The following is a 19,157-nucleotide window of genomic DNA, read 5'->3' on the forward strand; positions in this document are numbered from 1 at the left end:
GGCTTTCCCAGCGCATCTACCCAGCTCCAAGTGTGTCGATGACCTGCCTGCCCCCACGGCAGGTCTGTGCACCCGCCACTGTCAAGTTGTGTGCCTCCTGAGGGCCGGAATCCAACATTCTGCCCCGCTACCCTGCCACCTGACCATCCTCCACCACACCAATGAGCCTGCTGTGGGCCTGGCCTGTGTGGGCCTCAGATGAAGAGCTTGGCCAATCCAGAGCTCAGCACTCGAGGAATTCCCAGGGAAGGAGGGGAGATCTGCCCTGAGATGCCGGAGTGCCAGGCCCAGGAGCTCAGGGCCGCGTCAGAGAGAAGCCTAGGGGAGGCTGTGCAGCTCAGACAGGTTTTCTCTAGGGGTTGATGCCTCACCTGAGCCCTGAGGAACAAGTGGGGGCCAGTCAAACTAAGCGTTCATCAAGAGGCTGGGGAAGGGCGCTCAGGGCAGAACAGCAGGTGCACAGACACCCCGGAGGAGGAAAGGGCGGGACGGGTAGGGAGAGGAAAGGTGTTCACCATGCTGGAGATGACAGTTTTGAGAAACAAGGAGACCTACACAGACAAGGACTGCATCCTGCCGGGACAAGGCAGACACGGGAAAGAGCTGAGCTGCCACTGTCCCTGGGGCCAAAGCATATGACCGTACTGCCAGGTCACGGGATGCTGGAGGGAGAAGGGCTCTGACTCAGCAGCCCAGCCAGGGGGTTCCAAACGGAGTTGCAGGGGCTCCGGGAACTTCGCAGAGGTAGAGATAGGCTCCGTGGGGGAGCAGAGCGCTAACTGTGGCCAGTCTTGTCTCCCACTCAGCCAGAGTGTGAAACCCCTGCATGATTCTGCTTGGGAAAAAAGATTTCGGCCGGGCGCGGTGGCTCAAGCCTGTAATCCCAGCACTTTGGGAGGCCGAGGCGGGCGGATCACAAGGTCAGGAGATCGAGACCACAGTGAAACCCCGTCTCTACTAAAAATACAAAAAATTAGCCGGGCACGATGGCGGGCGCCTGTAGTCCTAGCTACTCAGGAGGCTGAGGCAGGAGAATGGCGTGAACCCAGGAGGCGGAGCTTGCAGTGAGCCGAGATCGCGCCACTGCACTCCAGCCTGGGTAACAGCGTGAGACTCCGTCTCAAAAAAAAAAAAAAAAAAAAAAAAAGAAAAAAGATTTCTGCTGCTATAAACCCCACAGCATCTGAAAACCACTGATCAAATCCCATCTTTTTATTTCACATATGACAGGGAAACTGAGGCACAAAGACGCAGGGCATTTCCCAAGGTCCCCCAGCAAGTCAGTGGCCTAAGGAGCCTGACTTCTGTTCTGTGGGCCACTGATTCTGCCCCGATCGCCGGGCCAGATGGGGGCTGGAAGAACCACCTGGCCGCCTGTAATAAGCACCCCACAGTCCCCCACCCAATCCCAGGCAGGCCATGGGCATGAGGCTGTCAAAGTCCACTCCACCCCGAAACACGCACGGGTCTGAACCAGTCTGCTTCCCTACACCCCACTCTAGGGTCTCCCCTTTTTTGTAGCGATTTGGGAAAAGAAGGAAGCGAGTCCATAAAGATGTACAACACTGTCCAGGGAGTCTGTCTCAGGCCAAAGAATTTCTATCAGATTAACAGCTGTAGAAGGCGGAGAGGAGAGGCGGGCCTGGATCCATCTTGTACTCTGACAGCAAATCCCTCCAACCGAGTGTGTTTAGAGCACCTGAAAGTGGGCCAAGAATGGGAAAAGGTGGTGGGGTGGTGGTAGGTGGGCATAATGAAAGAGAACAGGAAGAAACCTCTTGAGTTTACTTTAGAAAATATTGGTGTTTATGGAGTAAGTACATGACTGTCCAAAGCTGTTTAGTTTTACATTAAGATGATCAGCATTTTTTTTTCCCAGCAAGAAATGTATTTGAGCTGTTGAAGTATAAAGACAAATAAACAGCAGCAACTCGAGCCTTCGTTAGGGGTTCCAGGGAGCCACACGCTGACTCCAGCTGTCTTCCAGGATGAGAGGGGCTGCTTTAAAAGGCTGGGATTGCGCAGGCCCTTTCATCAGGCCAGGGACCAGCCCAGCCCAGCGGAGGGAGAGCTGTGAGCACGGTGCCTACACCGAGCATCCGAGCATCCAGGGCACTCCGGGTGACTTTCTCCCCCAGGTGCAGCTGGGCTCCGGGCCCCATCGGGAGTCTCCTGAGGGCCCCTCCTACTCCTCCTTTTCTACCCCTCCACTTGGCAGCCTCAGGTGCCACTTGTACATCCGTCTCTTCATCTGATCCTAACAGAGAGGGACCAGTCCCATTTCACAGAGACCGAAACTGCGACTCTGAGAAATGAGATGATGTGCCCCAAGTTACAAAATAAGAACACAGCAGAGCTCGGATTGAAGTCGCGATGTCACACGACCCCACAGTCAACAGGCAGTAAGTGCAAGAACCAGTGCGAGAGGCTGGGAGAGCATTTGCGGGGTGGGGAGCAGACCGTGGGCAGCAGCTCATCTGGCAGGAATGAGGGGCAGGGCCCAGGAAAGGGCTTCCTACGTGGCCCAGGCCCAGGCTCGCCCCCTGCATCTTCACCAGCTCCACGATACATCCATTTTCCCTAAACGGTCTTCCCGCTTTGCGCACTGGGAATAAATGTTAATTAGCTCATTCACATCTGTTGAGACCTTGCTCTGTGCTAGGTACTGTGGGATGTGTTTTACAAAGCTCATCTCGTTGGCCTCTGCATCATCTCTGTCAAATAAGCACTGTTACCAGCCCCACCTCATGCAGGAGTATACAGAGGCCCAGAGAAGCAGAGACACTTGCTCAAGGTCAAATAGTAAGTGATGGATCCAGGCAGATTGATTTCCGATGCTCCTTGAGGGCCTGAAATAAGGCCATCATCCATCTCCTAATTGTGAGCTCCCAGCAAGGCACAGCATAGGGTGGGTGCTCGTGAAATCTTTACGAAATGAGTGAATATTAAGATTTCTGGTTTCCAAAGCCATCTAGACGCCATGTAGAAACCCTCACGTTTCCCCCGGGGTTTGACTACAGACTTCTAAGCTTGTGCGCCATCTCCATTTTGATGGTTGCTTATCATTTCAAACAGAACTCAGCCAAACAGACGCCTGAGTCCTGTACCTCCGTGTCCACCCTCACACCCAATCTGTCCTTCCCCCTAGCCTTCCCCATCTCAGCCACAGCAGCGGAGCCCCTAGAAACTCTGGGAAAACCTAATGGTCGGTTTTGATTGTCTTTTCCCCGTGCCTCTCACATCTCATCCACCGGCAGCTCCCGTTGACCGTTTTCAAAATACACTGTGAGTTCAACGACCACTTCTCCCACTGCCACCCTGAACGAAGCCACCAAGCTCTCTGACCCAGGCCACTGCAGTGGCTTCCCTGCTTAGGCCACTCTGCCTCTCTACTCAGCAGCCAGAAGGGCTTTTTAAATGAAAATGTCCATCGGAACATGTCAGTCCCTGGTGAAAATATTCCACAGCTTCCCAGGTAACAGAATAACATCCAAACCCCTTTCTCGAGCCGATATGACCCTGTGTGACCCAGCCCCTGTCCACCTCGTTGTCTCATCTCCAGTCCGTGTCCCTCACTCCTGATCCTCCAGGCACCCTGGCCCATCCCCAAATTCCTAACAGTTCCTACCACACTTGTCCTCCTTCTGCTTGGACATAGGACCTTCCCTAGACCTTCACGTGGTACTTCCTCCCTCTCACTGAGGCTTCCTCCCCTTGCCCTGGGCAGACTTGTTACTCCCCTCATTGGTGGAGGTGACTTCTCAGGCCAGACTGTAAAACTGCCAAGCATGGGATTCTGTCATCTTAGGACCCGGCGGCCATGATGTGCAGAAGCTCCTACCAGCCCATGGGGAAAGCCCACATAAAGAGGCTGCCCATAGTGTTCTGGCTGATGGCCAACAACCACCACCGGCAGTGAGCAAAGACACTTCCAGATGATTCCAGTTCTTGGCTATCAAGTCATTCCCAGCCTTCAAGTCTCCTAGTTGAGACCCCAGACACCATGGAGCAGAGACGAGCCAATCCTGTCTGACTTCTTGAGCCACAGAATTCATGAGCAAAATAGTATTTTATGCCGCTAAATGTGAGGTAGTTTTAAAAAAATTTAATTTTACTTTTTAAAATGGACATGTAATAATTGTACATATTTGTGGGGTACATAGTGATGCTTCAATACACATTTTTAAAAACTTTTTTTAGTTTTACTGAGTCAGGATCTTGCTCCGTTGCCCAGGCTGGAGTGCAGCAGTGCAAACATAACTCACTGCAGCCTCAACCTCCTGGGTTCATGCAATCCTCCCACCTCAGCCTCCTTAGTAGCTGGGGCCACTGGCGCACACCTCCATGCCTGGCTAATTTTTTAAATTTCTGTAGAGATGGGGTCTTGCTATGTTGCCCAGACTGGTGTCAAACTCCTGGGCTCAAGTGATCCTCCTACCTTGGCCTCCCAAAGTGTCGGGATCACAGCTGTGAGCCACCACGCCTGGCCTCAATACATACTGAGGTGGTTTCTTATGCAGCAATAGTAACTGGAATCCTATCCTACCCAATGCTGTCACCCTCCCCCCATCACTTTGTATCACATTATTTTATTATTTTTTTCAGTGGCTCTGACCTGGCTGAAGTTACTGAGTTACATGTTCACGTGTTCACTGTCTTTCTCCTCTATGTAAGTTCATAAGCAGGGAGATGTTGTAGCTTTTGTTCGCCACCATAGTAAGCAGTTAAAACCATGTCTGGCATGTAGCAGGTGCCCAGAACAATTTTTTGGAATAAACAAATGGATGAATACTAGGTGGAAGGCTTTAGAATTATTCCTAATGTAGCACTTTTTTTTTTCTTTTTTTTTGGGACAGAGTCTTACTCTGTCGCCCAGGCTGGAATGCAGTGGCGTGATCTTGGCTCATTGCAACCTTTGCCCCACGGGTTCAAGCAATTCTCAGCCTCCCAAGTGGTTGGGACTACAGGCGCCCGCCATCACATCTGGCTATTTTTTTTGTATTTTTAGTAGAAACTGGGTTTCACCATGTTGGTCAGGCTGGTCTCGAACTCCTGACCTAAAGTGATCCACCCGCCTCGGCCTCTCAAAGTGCTGGGATTACAGACGCGAGTCACCGTGCCTGGCCCTAATATAGTACTTTCTACCCTTTATTAGAGTTGTGAATATTTCTGGCTTCCTCATGGACCTAAGAGCCCTGCGAGAGATACCTCATTTAATTCATCTTTACCTCTGCCCTATGCCTACCACTCTACATTATATCCTGGGTATTTAGGACCCTAAAACTCCCCTCAAATGGTCCTAAGCCTATCAGATGACACTCAGGTCTGAGAAAGACTTAGGCAAAAGGTGGCTGCTTTCAGGGTAAATGGCCGAAGCCTGCACATTTGCGTTAGGGTGTGCTGAGGCTCACCATGGTGTGGGGTGGAGCCAAGGGTGGGAAAGGCAGGGAGGGAGCAGGCATTGTCCATGCTACCACTTTCTGCTGCAAAATCAGAGGTTTGCTGGGTGAGAGGGTTTTTAGACTACAAGGCATTTTGACAAATCCATTCATTCATTTATTCTACAAATATTTACTAAATGCCTACGATATACCTGACACTGCCCTAGGTTCTAAGAAGAAAGACAGAAAGGTAAACAAGAGAAATTCTTCTTTCAGGGAAAGAAGAGAGTACTGTGACACAGAACTGCAATGGAGATGTAACTGTGTGGTGTGGGTCACAGCAGACCTCTGAGCAAAGGGAGGTTTGGTTGAGGCTTGAAGGATGAGCAGGACCTCACCAGATCCCTGCTGGGGAGGAGCAGCCTGTCAACAGATCTGTGCAGGACTCTGTGGGTGCAGGGAAGGCTGGGCCAGCGGGCACAGCTGAGCAAGCCTGAGAAATGGGGTCGGGGGGAGGCTGGTGGGGCCTTGGCCGGGGGGGCCTCATGCTACTGTGGAAGCAATGGGGGCCATGAGAGGAGGGTGCTGGAGCGGACGGCTCTGTACAGTTGGATGAGGTAAGACAAGTTTCCAAGGGCGACTCGAGGGTGATGTGAGGTGCCTAAACAAGGCCACAAGCTCTGCCCTTGGCCCGAGGAGGCTGAACGAGCTATGGGGTGGAGATGCCCTTGGCGTGAGCTCTCTAGAGCAAGGGGTTCCCGTTTGCCCTTCAGCACACTCCCTCCCTGTGCCTGGCCTGGCACGTACTGGAATTTCTGGATGCTCTCAGTGACTCCCAAACTCGTGGATAGATACAGGCGGACATATCCAACACCCTATGACAAGGAGACCCTGGCCAGCCTCCCGGAGCTGGTGCAGTTCTGGGCACTACGGGGCAGGGGTTGGGCAGCAGGGTAGGCTTACAGGCTTGAACTGGCAAAATCCCAGACCTGGGCTCTAGTCCCAGCTCTTCCACTTACTGTCTGTGTTAGCTTGGGTAGGTCCCTTTCCCTCACCGGGCCTCAGTTTCCTTGTTTGTAAAAAGAAGGCACTAATGGCTTTGGATGCTGTGAGAACTAACAAGAGAACTGAGCACAGCATTCCAGGCAAATCCAGGCACACAGGAGACTCAACCAAAGCTCTCGAATCTCACTCAAGTAGGACGGTCTACCCAGCACAAGGCTGGTCATAGGGTTGGTGCTCAATAAATGTTAACGAAATGGAGAGAGCTGGCTAATAAATCAGTGCTTCTGAAGCTGGATACAGATGACTTCTCTTCATCAGGGAAGAAACGTGCCGAGAGGCAGGGCCAAAATTCAAACCATGAGCAACTTGAGAAATGTATTTTTCAGTAAGTCAAGGTAAAGATCGGGGTTGAAGAAAACATCTGGCTAAGTGAACTAATGGCTTTAGAGAAAGAGGAGCCCTGCTTTGTGGAGACGGGAAGAAATTATCCACTGCTGGTTTTAATTTAAGATGAAAAAAATCTTATTCTATTAGCCTAAATATTGCTCTGCTGTGCAATTGCATGGAGTTTGGAATAATATTTTTCAAACAGAACTACTGCTATTTCAAGTAATTACACAGCTAAAAGCAGCCATTTGGGGTTGAGCAAGATCTCATCATGGTTTCAATTCCCTCTGGTGTCATTTTCTGTTATATTTGAGAAATTCCTCAATAAAGATGTCAAATAGAGTGAGGGCTTTGCTCCCCAGAGGACAGACTTGGCCAACCTCCAGGACACAGTCACAGGCAGGCCATCTCCACAGGAAAATAACCTCGCTTACTCGAAAGAAAAGAAAAGGTTCAACTGTGAAAACTCAGGCAAGAAAATAACATGTAAGCCATCAGCCCCATTTCTCCTAATTAGCTCAGAACGCTTTTCAAACTGGCCTGTTTATTTCTAAGGTGATCAGGTTTTTATTCCAGCCCCCATCCCTAAGGAATTCAGTGGTGGTTCAGAGAGGAATGTTACAACTGGACAAGACTCTTGACCCAGACTTCTTGAGACAAAACAGCAGGAGGTGCGAATGGGCTTAACTATTCCTGATGGGCGAGGTTCAGTGACTGCCCAGAGGCAGTCAAAAATGCACAAGACAGTGAAGACAGAGAACCTTCTAACAACTCAGTGGGCCACTCACAGCCACCAAATGCCCACTGGGGACAAAACCTCGTACAGGAAGCTTTGTCAGGCAGCACAAACAATTCCAAACATTTCCAGGTAGCACAATTTCAAGCAGATAGTTAAATGAGCAAAGCTGGTTGCAAACAATAGGGAGTGGTGGAGACTGTGGCAAACAAGAGAGTATACGCTCCCTCTGAAGCAGACAGCTGCAGTGTATTTCACTCTAGCTACTGCCAGCACCACAGTGAAATGTGAGCAAGAGTGCTGCTGCCCTGGGCCCCCACACTTTGGGGGTCCTTGTTCTGCCTCTCCTCTGGCTGCAGCAGCATCCCCCACCCCCCGCCGACACCATGGAGTAAGGAGTCCATAGGGGAGTCACGGACTCCTGGAACACATGCCTACCACTCTACATTACATCCTGGGTATTTAGGACCCTAAAACTCCCCTCAAATGGTCCTAAGCCTATCAGATGACACTTAGGTCTGAGTAAGACTTAAGCAAAAGGTGGCTGCTTTCAGGGTAAATGGCCAAAGCTTGCACATTTGCCTTAGGGTGTGTTGAGGCTCACCATGGTGTGGGGTGGAGCCAAGGGTGGGAAAGGCAGGGAGGGCAGCAGGCATTGCCCATGCTACCACTTTCTGGTGCAAAATCCAAGCAGTCTTCTAAATTCCAGACTAGCCTCTAGGTCATTAATTAGGAATATTTGTCAAGGTAGAAGAGACAGAGTCATTCTTGTTTGTGAGCTTCATAATGACTTTAACGTTTTAGCCATGTGGGATAGGAGCCTCCATTTGGACTCCTGTCTCAAGTCCCACAAACATCACGGGCTGGGTAACTGGAATGATGCTAGAAATATTGATTTTTATGTGATAACCCTTAATGTTTAAGTGTTGACAAATAATTTAATAAGAACAAATGATACCACCATGGGGACAAACCAAACATGTCTGCGGGCCAGACGGGGACTGTGGGTTGCCAGCTTGAAGCCTCTGCTGGAAAATGACAATATCCAGTACCTGTACAGAATTTACATCTGCACATAAGCTCTGCGCAATCTCCTTTCAGATTTAATCATGACGCTGACCCTCTGAGACAGGTATTACTGGCCCACTTCTTAGTTAGGGGAACTGAAGCTTGGTGGGCTAGAGGAACAGGTCCCGAACTATAAAACTCATGAGCGGTAACATCAGAATTTGAACCTAAATCTTCAAACTCCAGGCCCAGCTGACTCTTAGAGCATGACTTATTTCTGCCAACACTGATGAAGCCCCACGATCCTAGAGTATGAGGTGCTCTAGTTCTTACAGTGTTTCAAGGATGAGGGAGCTGAGACTCCAAGAAGTCAATTAACTAGCTTGAGGTCACATGGTCAGGATGGGTTGGAGCCTGTTAGAACCAAGGTCTGGTTTCTCTAGAGCTGGAGCTTTGTCTTGAGAAAGAGAAAGGCTGAACAGAAAGAACTCTGTTGGGAAGGGTCTGTCCTCAGCTGAAGGCAGAGGAGCAACAGAGAGAGCCTTTTCTTGGCTGTTGTGTGTGCAAGTTAGAGCCGCGTGAGGTTTCAGTCTGTGCTCAGAGGTGGTGGGATGTGGGGAGACTTAGCCCGTTCCTTTAAATTAATCTAGGTAACCATAATCCATTGTGAAAACAATGTTGTTGAGACAAAGGCCCGCACAGACTCACTGTTAGTCTGCAGGCTGTTAGTGTCAGGCTCAGGGGGTACTGTGAGTGCTTGCTGTAGCCAAGAACAGGGTATTTGCAAACAGGTGGTTCTGCACAGGTAAGAGTATGGTGGCTGGAAGGAGAGTCCCATGTGTCAGGCACAGCCCTGGGAGTGCAAATGGTGGGTACTGGTCCTCACAAGATCTTGGAGGCATCAAACCAGTCCACATCAACACATCTTATCTGGAAGCCAACGACCAGATGAATGCTGGTTACATGTTGAGTATTTGGTGCCAGACACCCCGCTACATGCTCCACATCCACGATCTCGTTTAATCCTCACAAGAGCCCTACCAGATAGGAACTATGCCTTCCTATGAGGAAACTGAGGGATAGAGAGGTAAAGTGACTGTCCAAAGGTCATACAGTTGATAGACGAGGGCTAGAATTTAAGCCCCAAACTGGCAGTTCCCAAGGTCTCTCCTCCTGGCTGCTGGGTGACACTGCCTGCTTTTAGCTGGCTGTCCCACAGGGACTGTCGGCTCTGTCTTCACTGACTAATCAGAGCCCGAAATGTACTCTCTCTATCATTTGAAAACGGAGCAAACAACTAAGAAAGCCAAGCACTTACGTTTTGGGAGGACTGAATGAGATACTTCACCTGGCATCTGGCACGATCAACGTCGCATGGTACCAGTTCTTCACAATCTGGTCAAAGCCCTGCCCACCTCCACAGCTCCACGCCCGCTGCTCCTTGCACACACCAGGAGCTGAGCCTCAGGGGCTGCTTGCAGCTCTATGTAGGCTCTGCCCTTGGCCTAGCAAACTTCTCCCCAACCTTGGAGGTTCCGCTCAATGCTACCTCCTCTTTGAAGACGCCCAGGGAGTTAGCCGCACTTCCACCCCCACACTCATTGCATCCAGAGGTAGCTCTTCACAGCCCCTCTGGGCTTCAATAACCTGCTGCTCAGACCTCCACTTGGGCATTTATTTGGGGTAAAATTACATGCTTACAGATGTTTCCCGCAACAAACTTATCTGACATCCAACATGGGCTGGACAAAAACAGGCAGGCAGGTCTAAGGCCAACACCCCATTAAGAGGGAAAGTTCCAGAGCACTCAGGACACCCAGTGTCCTCTACCACACACCCACAAACCAGTTGGCACAACAGAAGGTTTGCTGAGCCCTTTTAGAAAGCCATAAAAAACCAAATGATCCTTTGACGCAGTGGTTCCACTTTTGTGAAGCATTTCTAAGGAAACAACTGGCAAAACAGGGGGAAAAAAGTTGTATGCCCAGAACCACCTCTGGATTCTGACGGTAAAAAACAAAAAAAGCAAACAATCTAAATGTCTAACCACAGAAAGGCAGCCGAGTCAGCTGGAGTAGTAATGCCTGTGTTGACTATTTAGCACCTACTAGGGGCTAGTCACTTCACTTCACACTGTCACCTCATCCTCACACGCGATCTTGGGAAGCGTGTTGTGCAGTTATCCCTGTTGGATACTGGAGAAGACTGAGGCTCAGACACCATGGGGATAGTAATAGCTCTCAGCTGCTGAGAGTCCCCTGTGCTGAGCCTGCTTCCCGGCCATCTGGACATTATCTCAGTCACTGCTCATGACAACCCTGTGAGGAAGCTGCTTCTCACAGCCTCTCCTCTACCAACAAGGGCCTGAGACCCAGACAATCAATAATGTATCTATGGCCATGCTCCTGCCAATTCTGTGCCCGTACCCCCTGGGCTCCAGCTGCTGTGCCCTGGTCACCCAGCAGCCAGTGGCAGAAGAGGGCCTCGGGGACAGACACATCCGCTTTAAGAGCCACATGCTTCCCATGACAAGATACTGTTCTTCTGTGACAGACTCTGAACTCCCTCTGTTATAGGTTGAATTATGTCCCTTCAAAAGATGTTGAATTCCTAACTCCTAGTACTTGTGAATGTGACTTTTGTTGGAAATAAGGTCTTGGTAGATGTCCAGGTTAAGATGAGATTGTTAGGGTGGGCCCTGATGCAACACGACTGGTGTCCTTATAAAAAAGAAAAATTTGGACACAGAGCCAGACACACATAGAGCTGAGACAACATGAAGACAGAGGGAGAATGCCATCTACAAGCCAAGGAATCCCTGATGTTACCAGAAGCTATGAGAAAGGCCTGAACAGATGATCCCTTGAAGCTCTCAGAAGGAACTACCCTGCCTACACCTTGAGTTTGGACTCCTAATCAAGATAATCCATTTCTGTTAAGTCCTAGTTTGTTACTTTGTCATGGCAGCCCCAGGAAACTGATACAGGTTATTAGTAATTTATCAGACTACGGGGCAACTAGAAAAACTGTGGTAATAGGGGCCACACAAAAATACCTGAAGTAATGCCTGAGGTAAGGCGATGGGTCACGCCTGTAATCCCAGCACTTTGGGAGGTCGAGGTGGGCAGATCACCTGAACCTAGGAGTTCCAGAGGCCTGGGCAATATAGCGAGACCCTGTCTCTACCAAAAAAACCCAAAAGTGAGCCAGTAGCAGTGGAATGTGCCTGTGGTCCCAGCTATTCTGGAGGCTGAGGTGGGAGGATTACCTGAGTTCCAGACGTTAAGGCTGCGCTGAGCCATACTGCAATCCAGCCTGGGTGACAGAGTGAGACTCTCTCAGAAGAAAACCAAAATGCCTGAGGTACGCATGATATTAAAGGGAAAAGCAAGGGGCAAACGTGTGCTGACTATCTGATCACCACTATGGTAAAAACACACTTGGATGCAGATGGAAGACTGACAGGAAACACACCAGCACAACTAAGATGCCTGCCATTTTTTTCTCCCTACTCTTCTACATTTTTCCAACTTGATTCAGCAAATGTGGACTACTCTTGTAATTTTTGTTTGTTTGTTTTTGAGATGGAGTTTCACTCTTGTCGCCGGGCTGGAGTGCAATGGTGTGATCTTGGCTCACTGCAACCTCTGCCTCCCAGGTTCAAGCAATCCTCCTACGTTAGCCTCCCAAGTAGCTGGGATTACAGGCATGTGCCCAGCTAATTTTTGTAGTTTTAGTAGAGAGAGGGTTTTGCCATGTTGATCAGGCTGGTCTTGAACTCCTGACCTCAGGTGATCCACCCGCCTTGGCTTCCCAGAGCGCTGGGATTACAAGTGTGAGCCACCATGCCTGGCCTCTTATAAATTTTACACAATTGGCTTAAAAATGTATTTGGACCATGGGAAGATGGAGGTATATAAGATCATGGGCCAAATTGTGTCCCTTCAAAATTCCTTTTTTGAAGGAATTCAACTCCCTAGTACCTCAAAATGTGACTATATTTGCAGACAGGGCCTTTAGAGAGAAAATTAAGTTAAAAATGGAGTTTGTAGGGTGGGCCCTACTCCCATATGACTGTGTTCTTATAAGAAGAGAAGATGAGGCCCAGGTGCAGTGACTGGCTGGGCAAGGTGGCTCACACACATAATCCCAGCACTTCGGGAGGCCGAGGCAGGCGGATCACAAGGTCAGTAGTTCGAGACCAGCCTGGCCAACATGGTGAAACCCTGCCTCTACTAAAAATACAAAAATTAGCCGGGTGTGGTGGCACATCTGTAATCTCAGCTACTTGGGAGGCTGAGGCAGGAGAACTGCTTGAACCCGGGAGATGGAGGCTGCAGTGAGCTGAGATCGCACCACTGCATGCTTGGGTGACAAAGCAAGACTCCATCTCAAAAAAAGAAGAAGAGGAGATTAGGACAGGGAGAGACACCAGACATGTGCATGCACAGTGGGAAGACCGTGTGAAGACACAAGGAGAAAGAAGGTAGCCACCTGTAAGCCTGACAGAGGAGCGGGGCCGCCGAAAAACCAACCCTGCTCACACCTTGATCTTGGACTGCCAGCCTCCAGAAATGTGACAAAATAAACTTCTGTTGTCTAAGCCATCCAGTCTGTGGTATTTTGTTACAACAACCTGGCAAACTAATACAGGAAGCCAAAGGAAGGCAAACCTTCCCATTGCCCCCGACTCTGTAAGCTGGAGCAAAGCAACAGGCAGGGTGTGCCCAGAGGGCAGGCTGTGGCTGTATCACTCACCCAGGCAGTTGTGTCCATCGTGTGCCAGCATGAAGCCATCAAAGCAGGTGCACCTGTAGTTCCCTGGGATGTTGATGCACTCGTGGACACAGCCCCCGTTGTAGTAGTCATTCTCACACTCGTCAATGTCTGCAAAACGAAGGGCACGAGAGGTGTCAGAAGAGCCTGGTGGTCCCCTCTCCCAACACCAGGGAAGCCACTGGGATATGAGTGATTAGGGGATGATTCAACAAGTATTCACTTCAGTGCTCCCTGGGAGCTGGGGACTTGAGGATTATAAAAATGCTAATCATGTGTGGGGTGTCTTCCAGTTCCTACCACAGTGAACAGGCAAGATTCACACCTAGTTCTGCCTCCCCCGAGCCAGTGTACAATTTCCGAAAACTAGCTCTCTTGAAGCAGGCGGTACTGAGTAAAATTAACTGCACATCAGCAAAAAGTGTAATATCTGGAATGAAAGAAAAGTCCACTAATTCCTCCAAACAGTTTCTTTCCACATCAGAGTCTGATGCCTGCATTTCAACTGCTCCAGCTTCCTTGCTATAACAAAGGCTCCTCACTCATAAACAATGGCCAATAGCCTCGGTAAAGGTCACCCTTTTTGCTCTTTTAAGGCTTTTTCAACATTTCCCGTCAGGGGTCAAAGGGCTATCAATTCTGGCGTTCCAGAGAGATTTTAGAGACCCTGGAGAATGACAGGAACATGCCTAGTTAACCTTGTCTGAGCTGCTTCCACGCCCAAGTCCTGCTTGTAAGGCCATGTCATTACCTCTTCAATCCCACACTAACTCAGTGATACAGGCACCATTCTCACTATTCCAATTTTGCAAGAGCACTGAAGAAACCGAAGCACAGTGAGGCTAAAACCTCACAGATGGTCACACGTCACACACCTAGAAAGTGGCACGAATGGTATTCAAACCCGTGGGATTCAAACCCTTCGGCTTCAGAGCCCAAGGGGCCTAACCTTGGTCACACCCGGGCTCCTTGTGAGGGCACCAGGCACAGCAAGAATCTGCCAGCCGGGGGTGCCGGCTCTTCTGCAGGGTCTTCAGCATCTCCCCGAGATCCCTCTGGCTTCACTCATCTCAACCGACAGTCACCCTGACCTCCAGAGGCTCCAAGACATGCTGGGGAGAGAAGAGGGCCGGAAATGTCCCCCACAGGGGAACGGGAAGCGGAACCGGAAGTGCAGCACTAAGTGGAACCGGAAGTGCATCTAAGGAGGCTACTGAGGAGGAAGCTGCGGTCCCTCCCCTATGGCGTAGAAGAGGGATTTTTGAGGCTGGGTTCCAGCTTTGAAAGTGGGGTGGGGCCATCCTGTAGAAGAAGAGAGCCTGTAGAAGGCAGGCCTGGCTTCCCTCAATCGCTGGAGGAGCTGCTGCAGGGAGACACGGAACTCCTTGCTTTCTCCCTACTGGTCCAGACAGCAGAGCTACTCACAGTGAGGGGAAGCCATGGGGCCAATGAACGTTCATGGGTAGGAGTGCTGGTCTGCAAAGTAGAGGCTGTTGCAGGAGGTAGAGAGCTCCCTGACTCTGGAGGTGACTGAGCACTGCCATGATGCCTGCCAGAGATGCTGCAGAGCAAAGGGGATAACTTTGGTGAAAGCAGCAGAAGTGAATGCGCCAGAGTACAGGGTCTGGGCTGTGCAGCCACTCTTGGTGTCCACCCAGCCACAATAAGGGAAGAACAAAGTAGCCTGGGCTGGGTCACCAAAGGATGAAGAGATAGGAGTCCTCTCCTAATCTGCCTACAGGGGCACCTGCATCAGTTCCCAATTCTGCAGCTCATTTGAATTGTTTTGTTTGTTTGTAGAGACAGGGCCTCACTATGTTGCCGAAGCTAGACTCAAACTCCTGGGCTTAAGGGATCCTCCTGCCTCAGCCTCCCTAGTAGCTGGAATTATAGGCATATTCCACTGTGCCTGGCTCTGAGCTGTTTTTAATTCTGATATTTAATCCACTTATAAATTGCAAATAAAATTAAGGGAGAATGTGATATTTTATGTTTATTGAAAAGGCACATAGATGTTATTTATTTATTTATTTTTTGTTTTTATTTTTTATTTTTTATTTTTTTTTGAATCAGTGTCTCCCTCTGTCGCCCAGGCTGGAGTGCAGTGGCACGATCTCAGCTCACTGCAACCTCCACCTCCTGGGTTCAAGCAATTCGCCTGCCTCAGCCTCCCGAGTAGCTGAACTACAGGCATGTGCCACCACAGCCGGCTAATTTTTTGTATTTTTAATAGAGACGGGGTTTCACCGTGTTAGCCAGGATGGTCTCCATCTCCTGATCTCATGATCCACCCACCTCGGCCTCCCAAAGTGCTGGGATTATGGGCGTGAGCCACCTCGCCCGGCATAGATTTTAAAAAACTGAGAGATACTGATTACTTCCCAGTCTCTGTTTGCAGACCTGACTTTTCTCCAGAGCCCCAGAGAGACTAATGCAACCACCTCTTCCCCTGGGTATTCCAAAGGTACTCCAAAGGTGACAAAGCCCAGCTTTAACTCATCGACCTGCAGTTACCTGGGGTTCCTCATCCCGGTAAATATTGTTTTCCTTCCACTGCTCCCTTAACATCAAATCAGCTACCAAAGCGTGGTTTCTTTACACCCTTAATATAGGTACAGTCTATCCACTAGCCACTTATTTTCACTACCTGTCAGCATGAGTATCACCTCACATCTGATTCGACTCAGCAGCCCCCAAACTGTTCCCTCCCTCCTTTCCTCCCTCAAGCAGGTGATTCAGGGGGAAGCTGGCCTGGTCCTAACTCTGGGGGTGGAGACTTATCAGTCTCATCCAAACAGCACATGCCACTAGCAATTGCTGTTGGTCCCAGGGTTGGTAGGTGACTTAGGTTGGATCAATCAGACTGAGGAAAAGGACTTTTACTCCATGCTTGGGTAAAAGAACTTTCATCTTATACCTCAGAAGGAGGTATCTACTCCTGAAATATACACAAGCCCTTTTGATTCTCCCAGCAACACTCTGGAGTAGGTGTTTTAACTCCATTTTATGGTTGAACAAACTAAAGTGCAGAGAAGTTAGATAATTGCTCAAGGTCACATAGTAAGTGGTAGGGCAAGGATCAGAACAAAGGTCTTTCGGTCTGTGAAGCCCACATCCTTTCTAATAAGTTAGAATGCCTGTGACATGCCAGTCATTGACAAAATGCTTTATACATGATACAATATTTCACCCTTGGCACATTTATACTGTGTACTGAGAAAGTACTATCCAATCATCCAAATACCCATTTACCCATCTATCCTTCTACTTGTTCTGCATCTGTCTATACACACACACATACACACATGTGTGCATGCCTATCTATCTACCCAAATAACCAACCAGCCAGCCATGCATCCTTTCATCCAAACACCCATCTACCCTTCCACTATCCATCCATCTACTCACCCTCAACCTATCCATTCAAATATCTACCCAACCATTCTTCCATTTATCGATTTGTGCTAAATTTTATCCATCTAAATATCCAGTGTGCTGACCACCCTTCCATTTCTCCAATCACCTATTCACCCATCCATTTATCCAGCCAAACGTTCACCCATACATCCAAACATGCATGCATGCATCCATCTGTCTAAATATTCAACCAGATACCTATCCTTCCATTCATCTAAGCACTGACCCATCCACCCATCCATCCATCCAAGTGCTTAGCTACTCATCTGTATATTCATTGATTCAAATACTCACCCTTCTATCCAGACACACATACACTCATGCTCATGCACACACACACACACACACACACGCATTCAAACATCTACCTACCCATCCATCCATCCAAACTTCTATTAACTCACTGATTCCTTCAAATATCCATCCAAACAGCTTACAAAATATGTACAACAATTTTTTCAAACAATAAGATGCTAGGATGAAGAAAAATAAATGAGGTTGAAGAATAAGATAAAGCTGGTGAAAACATACAAAAACACATTTGATAATTGCAGCACAATGACAGAAGGTGGGCTGTGAGCTTCCTAAATGCCAAGACAAAGACAAGGAAAGAAACACAATCGGTTATAGAGTTGCTGCATCTATAAAATGTAATCCAAGTGGCTATTTTAATGGTGGTAAGCTCTGACAAACCTCAGACCTCCTAGTGAGGGAATGTCTTCCCCTGCTTAGAGAATATCATACACTTTAATTTTCTTGGCACAGTTCCAGTTTATGCCTATTGTTGGGGTATAATTATTAACAGTAGTTATTAACCTTTTCATTATTAAAATGATAAACTATCTGATCACCACACCCATAAGGCAGTATAAAGATATCATTGAATAGTCAATAAAACAGCTCTACCCATTTCCTGCCTTTGACTCCCCGTAAGGTAGGCCACAATAATTGCCAGTGCGCTGGAGAGTGCCGAGATATTTGCTGCTTGCATTTCTTTCCTCAATCCATCCCCAATTAGTTCTCCTAGATTGAGCATCTCTCAGAATGACCAGTTCTTCTCCAATCCCCAGGCCTGCTGTGGCAGCCAGCTTTACTTCCCAGTGCCCTGGATGGAGGATGTCGGCTCCTAAACCAAACTTTCCCTGATTTTCCATGTTTGTACCTGGAATTTTTGTTCTAAAATCATGTGAGCCTCCTCCTTTAATACCTAAGAGATAAACACACAAACAAACCAGCTAAAAAAATCTGCCAAAGCAGGTGAATTTATTATTATAAAAACATATCCAGGAGTCGCCGCCCCGGAAGAGGCACCACAGACCTCCAAGACGCTCATCTGACTCAGACCATTTTTTCAGGACTGAAAGCCAGAGAACAAGGAACAGGCAGGTGGAGCGGGGAGATGGTAAAGGAACGGAGGGGACAGAGCTCAGTTCTGTGGATGTTTATTCTTTAAGGGCTGTTGTGGATTGAACTGTGTCCCCACAAAAAGATATGTTGAGGTCCCAACCCCCAGGACCAGAGAATGTGATCTGACTTGGAAGTAGGGTCTTTGCAGATGTAATCAAGTTCCGATGAGGTCATACTAGATTAAGGTGGGCCTTAATACAATGCTGCTGTCCTAAGAAGAGGGAAATTGGACACAGACATACAGGGAGAAGAATACCATGTGAAGACACACAGACACACAGAGAGAAGGCGGCCGTGGGATGATGAAGGCAGAGACTGGAGTGAGGCAGCTGTATGTGAGGCCAGGGTAAGAGCTGCCATCACACAGAAGAGGCTGAGGCTCAGCATCACTGAGGACCTTGTCTTCAGGCCCCCAGCCAGTGGTTGCATTCAAGTGCAGACTTGATTCCCACATTCGGAGCCACATCCTTGGGGTGTGTGAGATGAATATTTTTAAAAAGTGCTTCATGCTCCTAGCCAGGTGTGGTGGCACATGCCTGTAATCCCAGCTACTCAGGAGGCTGAGGCAGGAGAATCCCTTGAACCCGGGAGGCGGAGGTTGCAGTGAGCCGAGATTGCACCACTACACTCCAGCCTGGGCAACAAGAGCGAAATTCCGTCTCAAAAAAATAAAATAAAATAAAAAAATAAAAAAAGTGCTTCATGCTCCAAAGAGTCATTAAGGAGAAAAGTGGGGAAGAGGTGTCATAGGTATTATTATTTTTATTTCCAAGGTCTGTACCTACCCTTGAGGTTGACAAGGGGTGGTGACAGTGGAGGGGTGGTGACAGGGATGGTTCGCATGAATGGAGAAAGTGGGCAGGACAAAAGATCTGACCAGCTTTCAGAGCCCTGGGCACAGGAGATGAGAAGTCCAGCAATTCACTCCAAGCATTGCTGTTCCTTCCCCTGCTTGGATTTTTTTTTTTTTTTTTAATGAAAACTCAATTCCCAACAGAAGACAGCTCCCAGCATCTAACAGAACAGAGAAAAGCAGCACA

At 48.9% G+C, this 19,157-nt stretch overlaps 1 protein-coding gene across 5 annotated transcripts in view; it reads right to left on the reverse strand.

The window, feature by feature from the left end:
* The window catches only part of LOC105464322 (signal peptide, CUB domain and EGF like domain containing 1), a 148,291-nt gene that overhangs the window by 111,309 nt on the left and 17,825 nt on the right, over positions 1-19,157 (reverse strand). For 4 of the 5 annotated variants that reach the window (XM_071080698.1, XM_011712110.2, XM_011712109.2 and 1 more), the window contains exon 3: positions 13,276-13,404. In XM_071080698.1, the coding sequence (XP_070936799.1) occupies positions 13,276-13,404 (129 nt within the window). Of the gene's footprint in view, positions 1-13,275; positions 13,405-14,242; positions 14,440-19,157 lie in introns of those variants that run through there. The other variant, XM_011712111.2, reaches the window with a different exon arrangement.

Source organism: Macaca nemestrina, chromosome 15 (assembly GCF_043159975.1).
Source record: "Macaca nemestrina isolate mMacNem1 chromosome 15, mMacNem.hap1, whole genome shotgun sequence".
Lineage (NCBI taxonomy): Eukaryota > Metazoa > Chordata > Mammalia > Primates > Cercopithecidae > Macaca > Macaca nemestrina.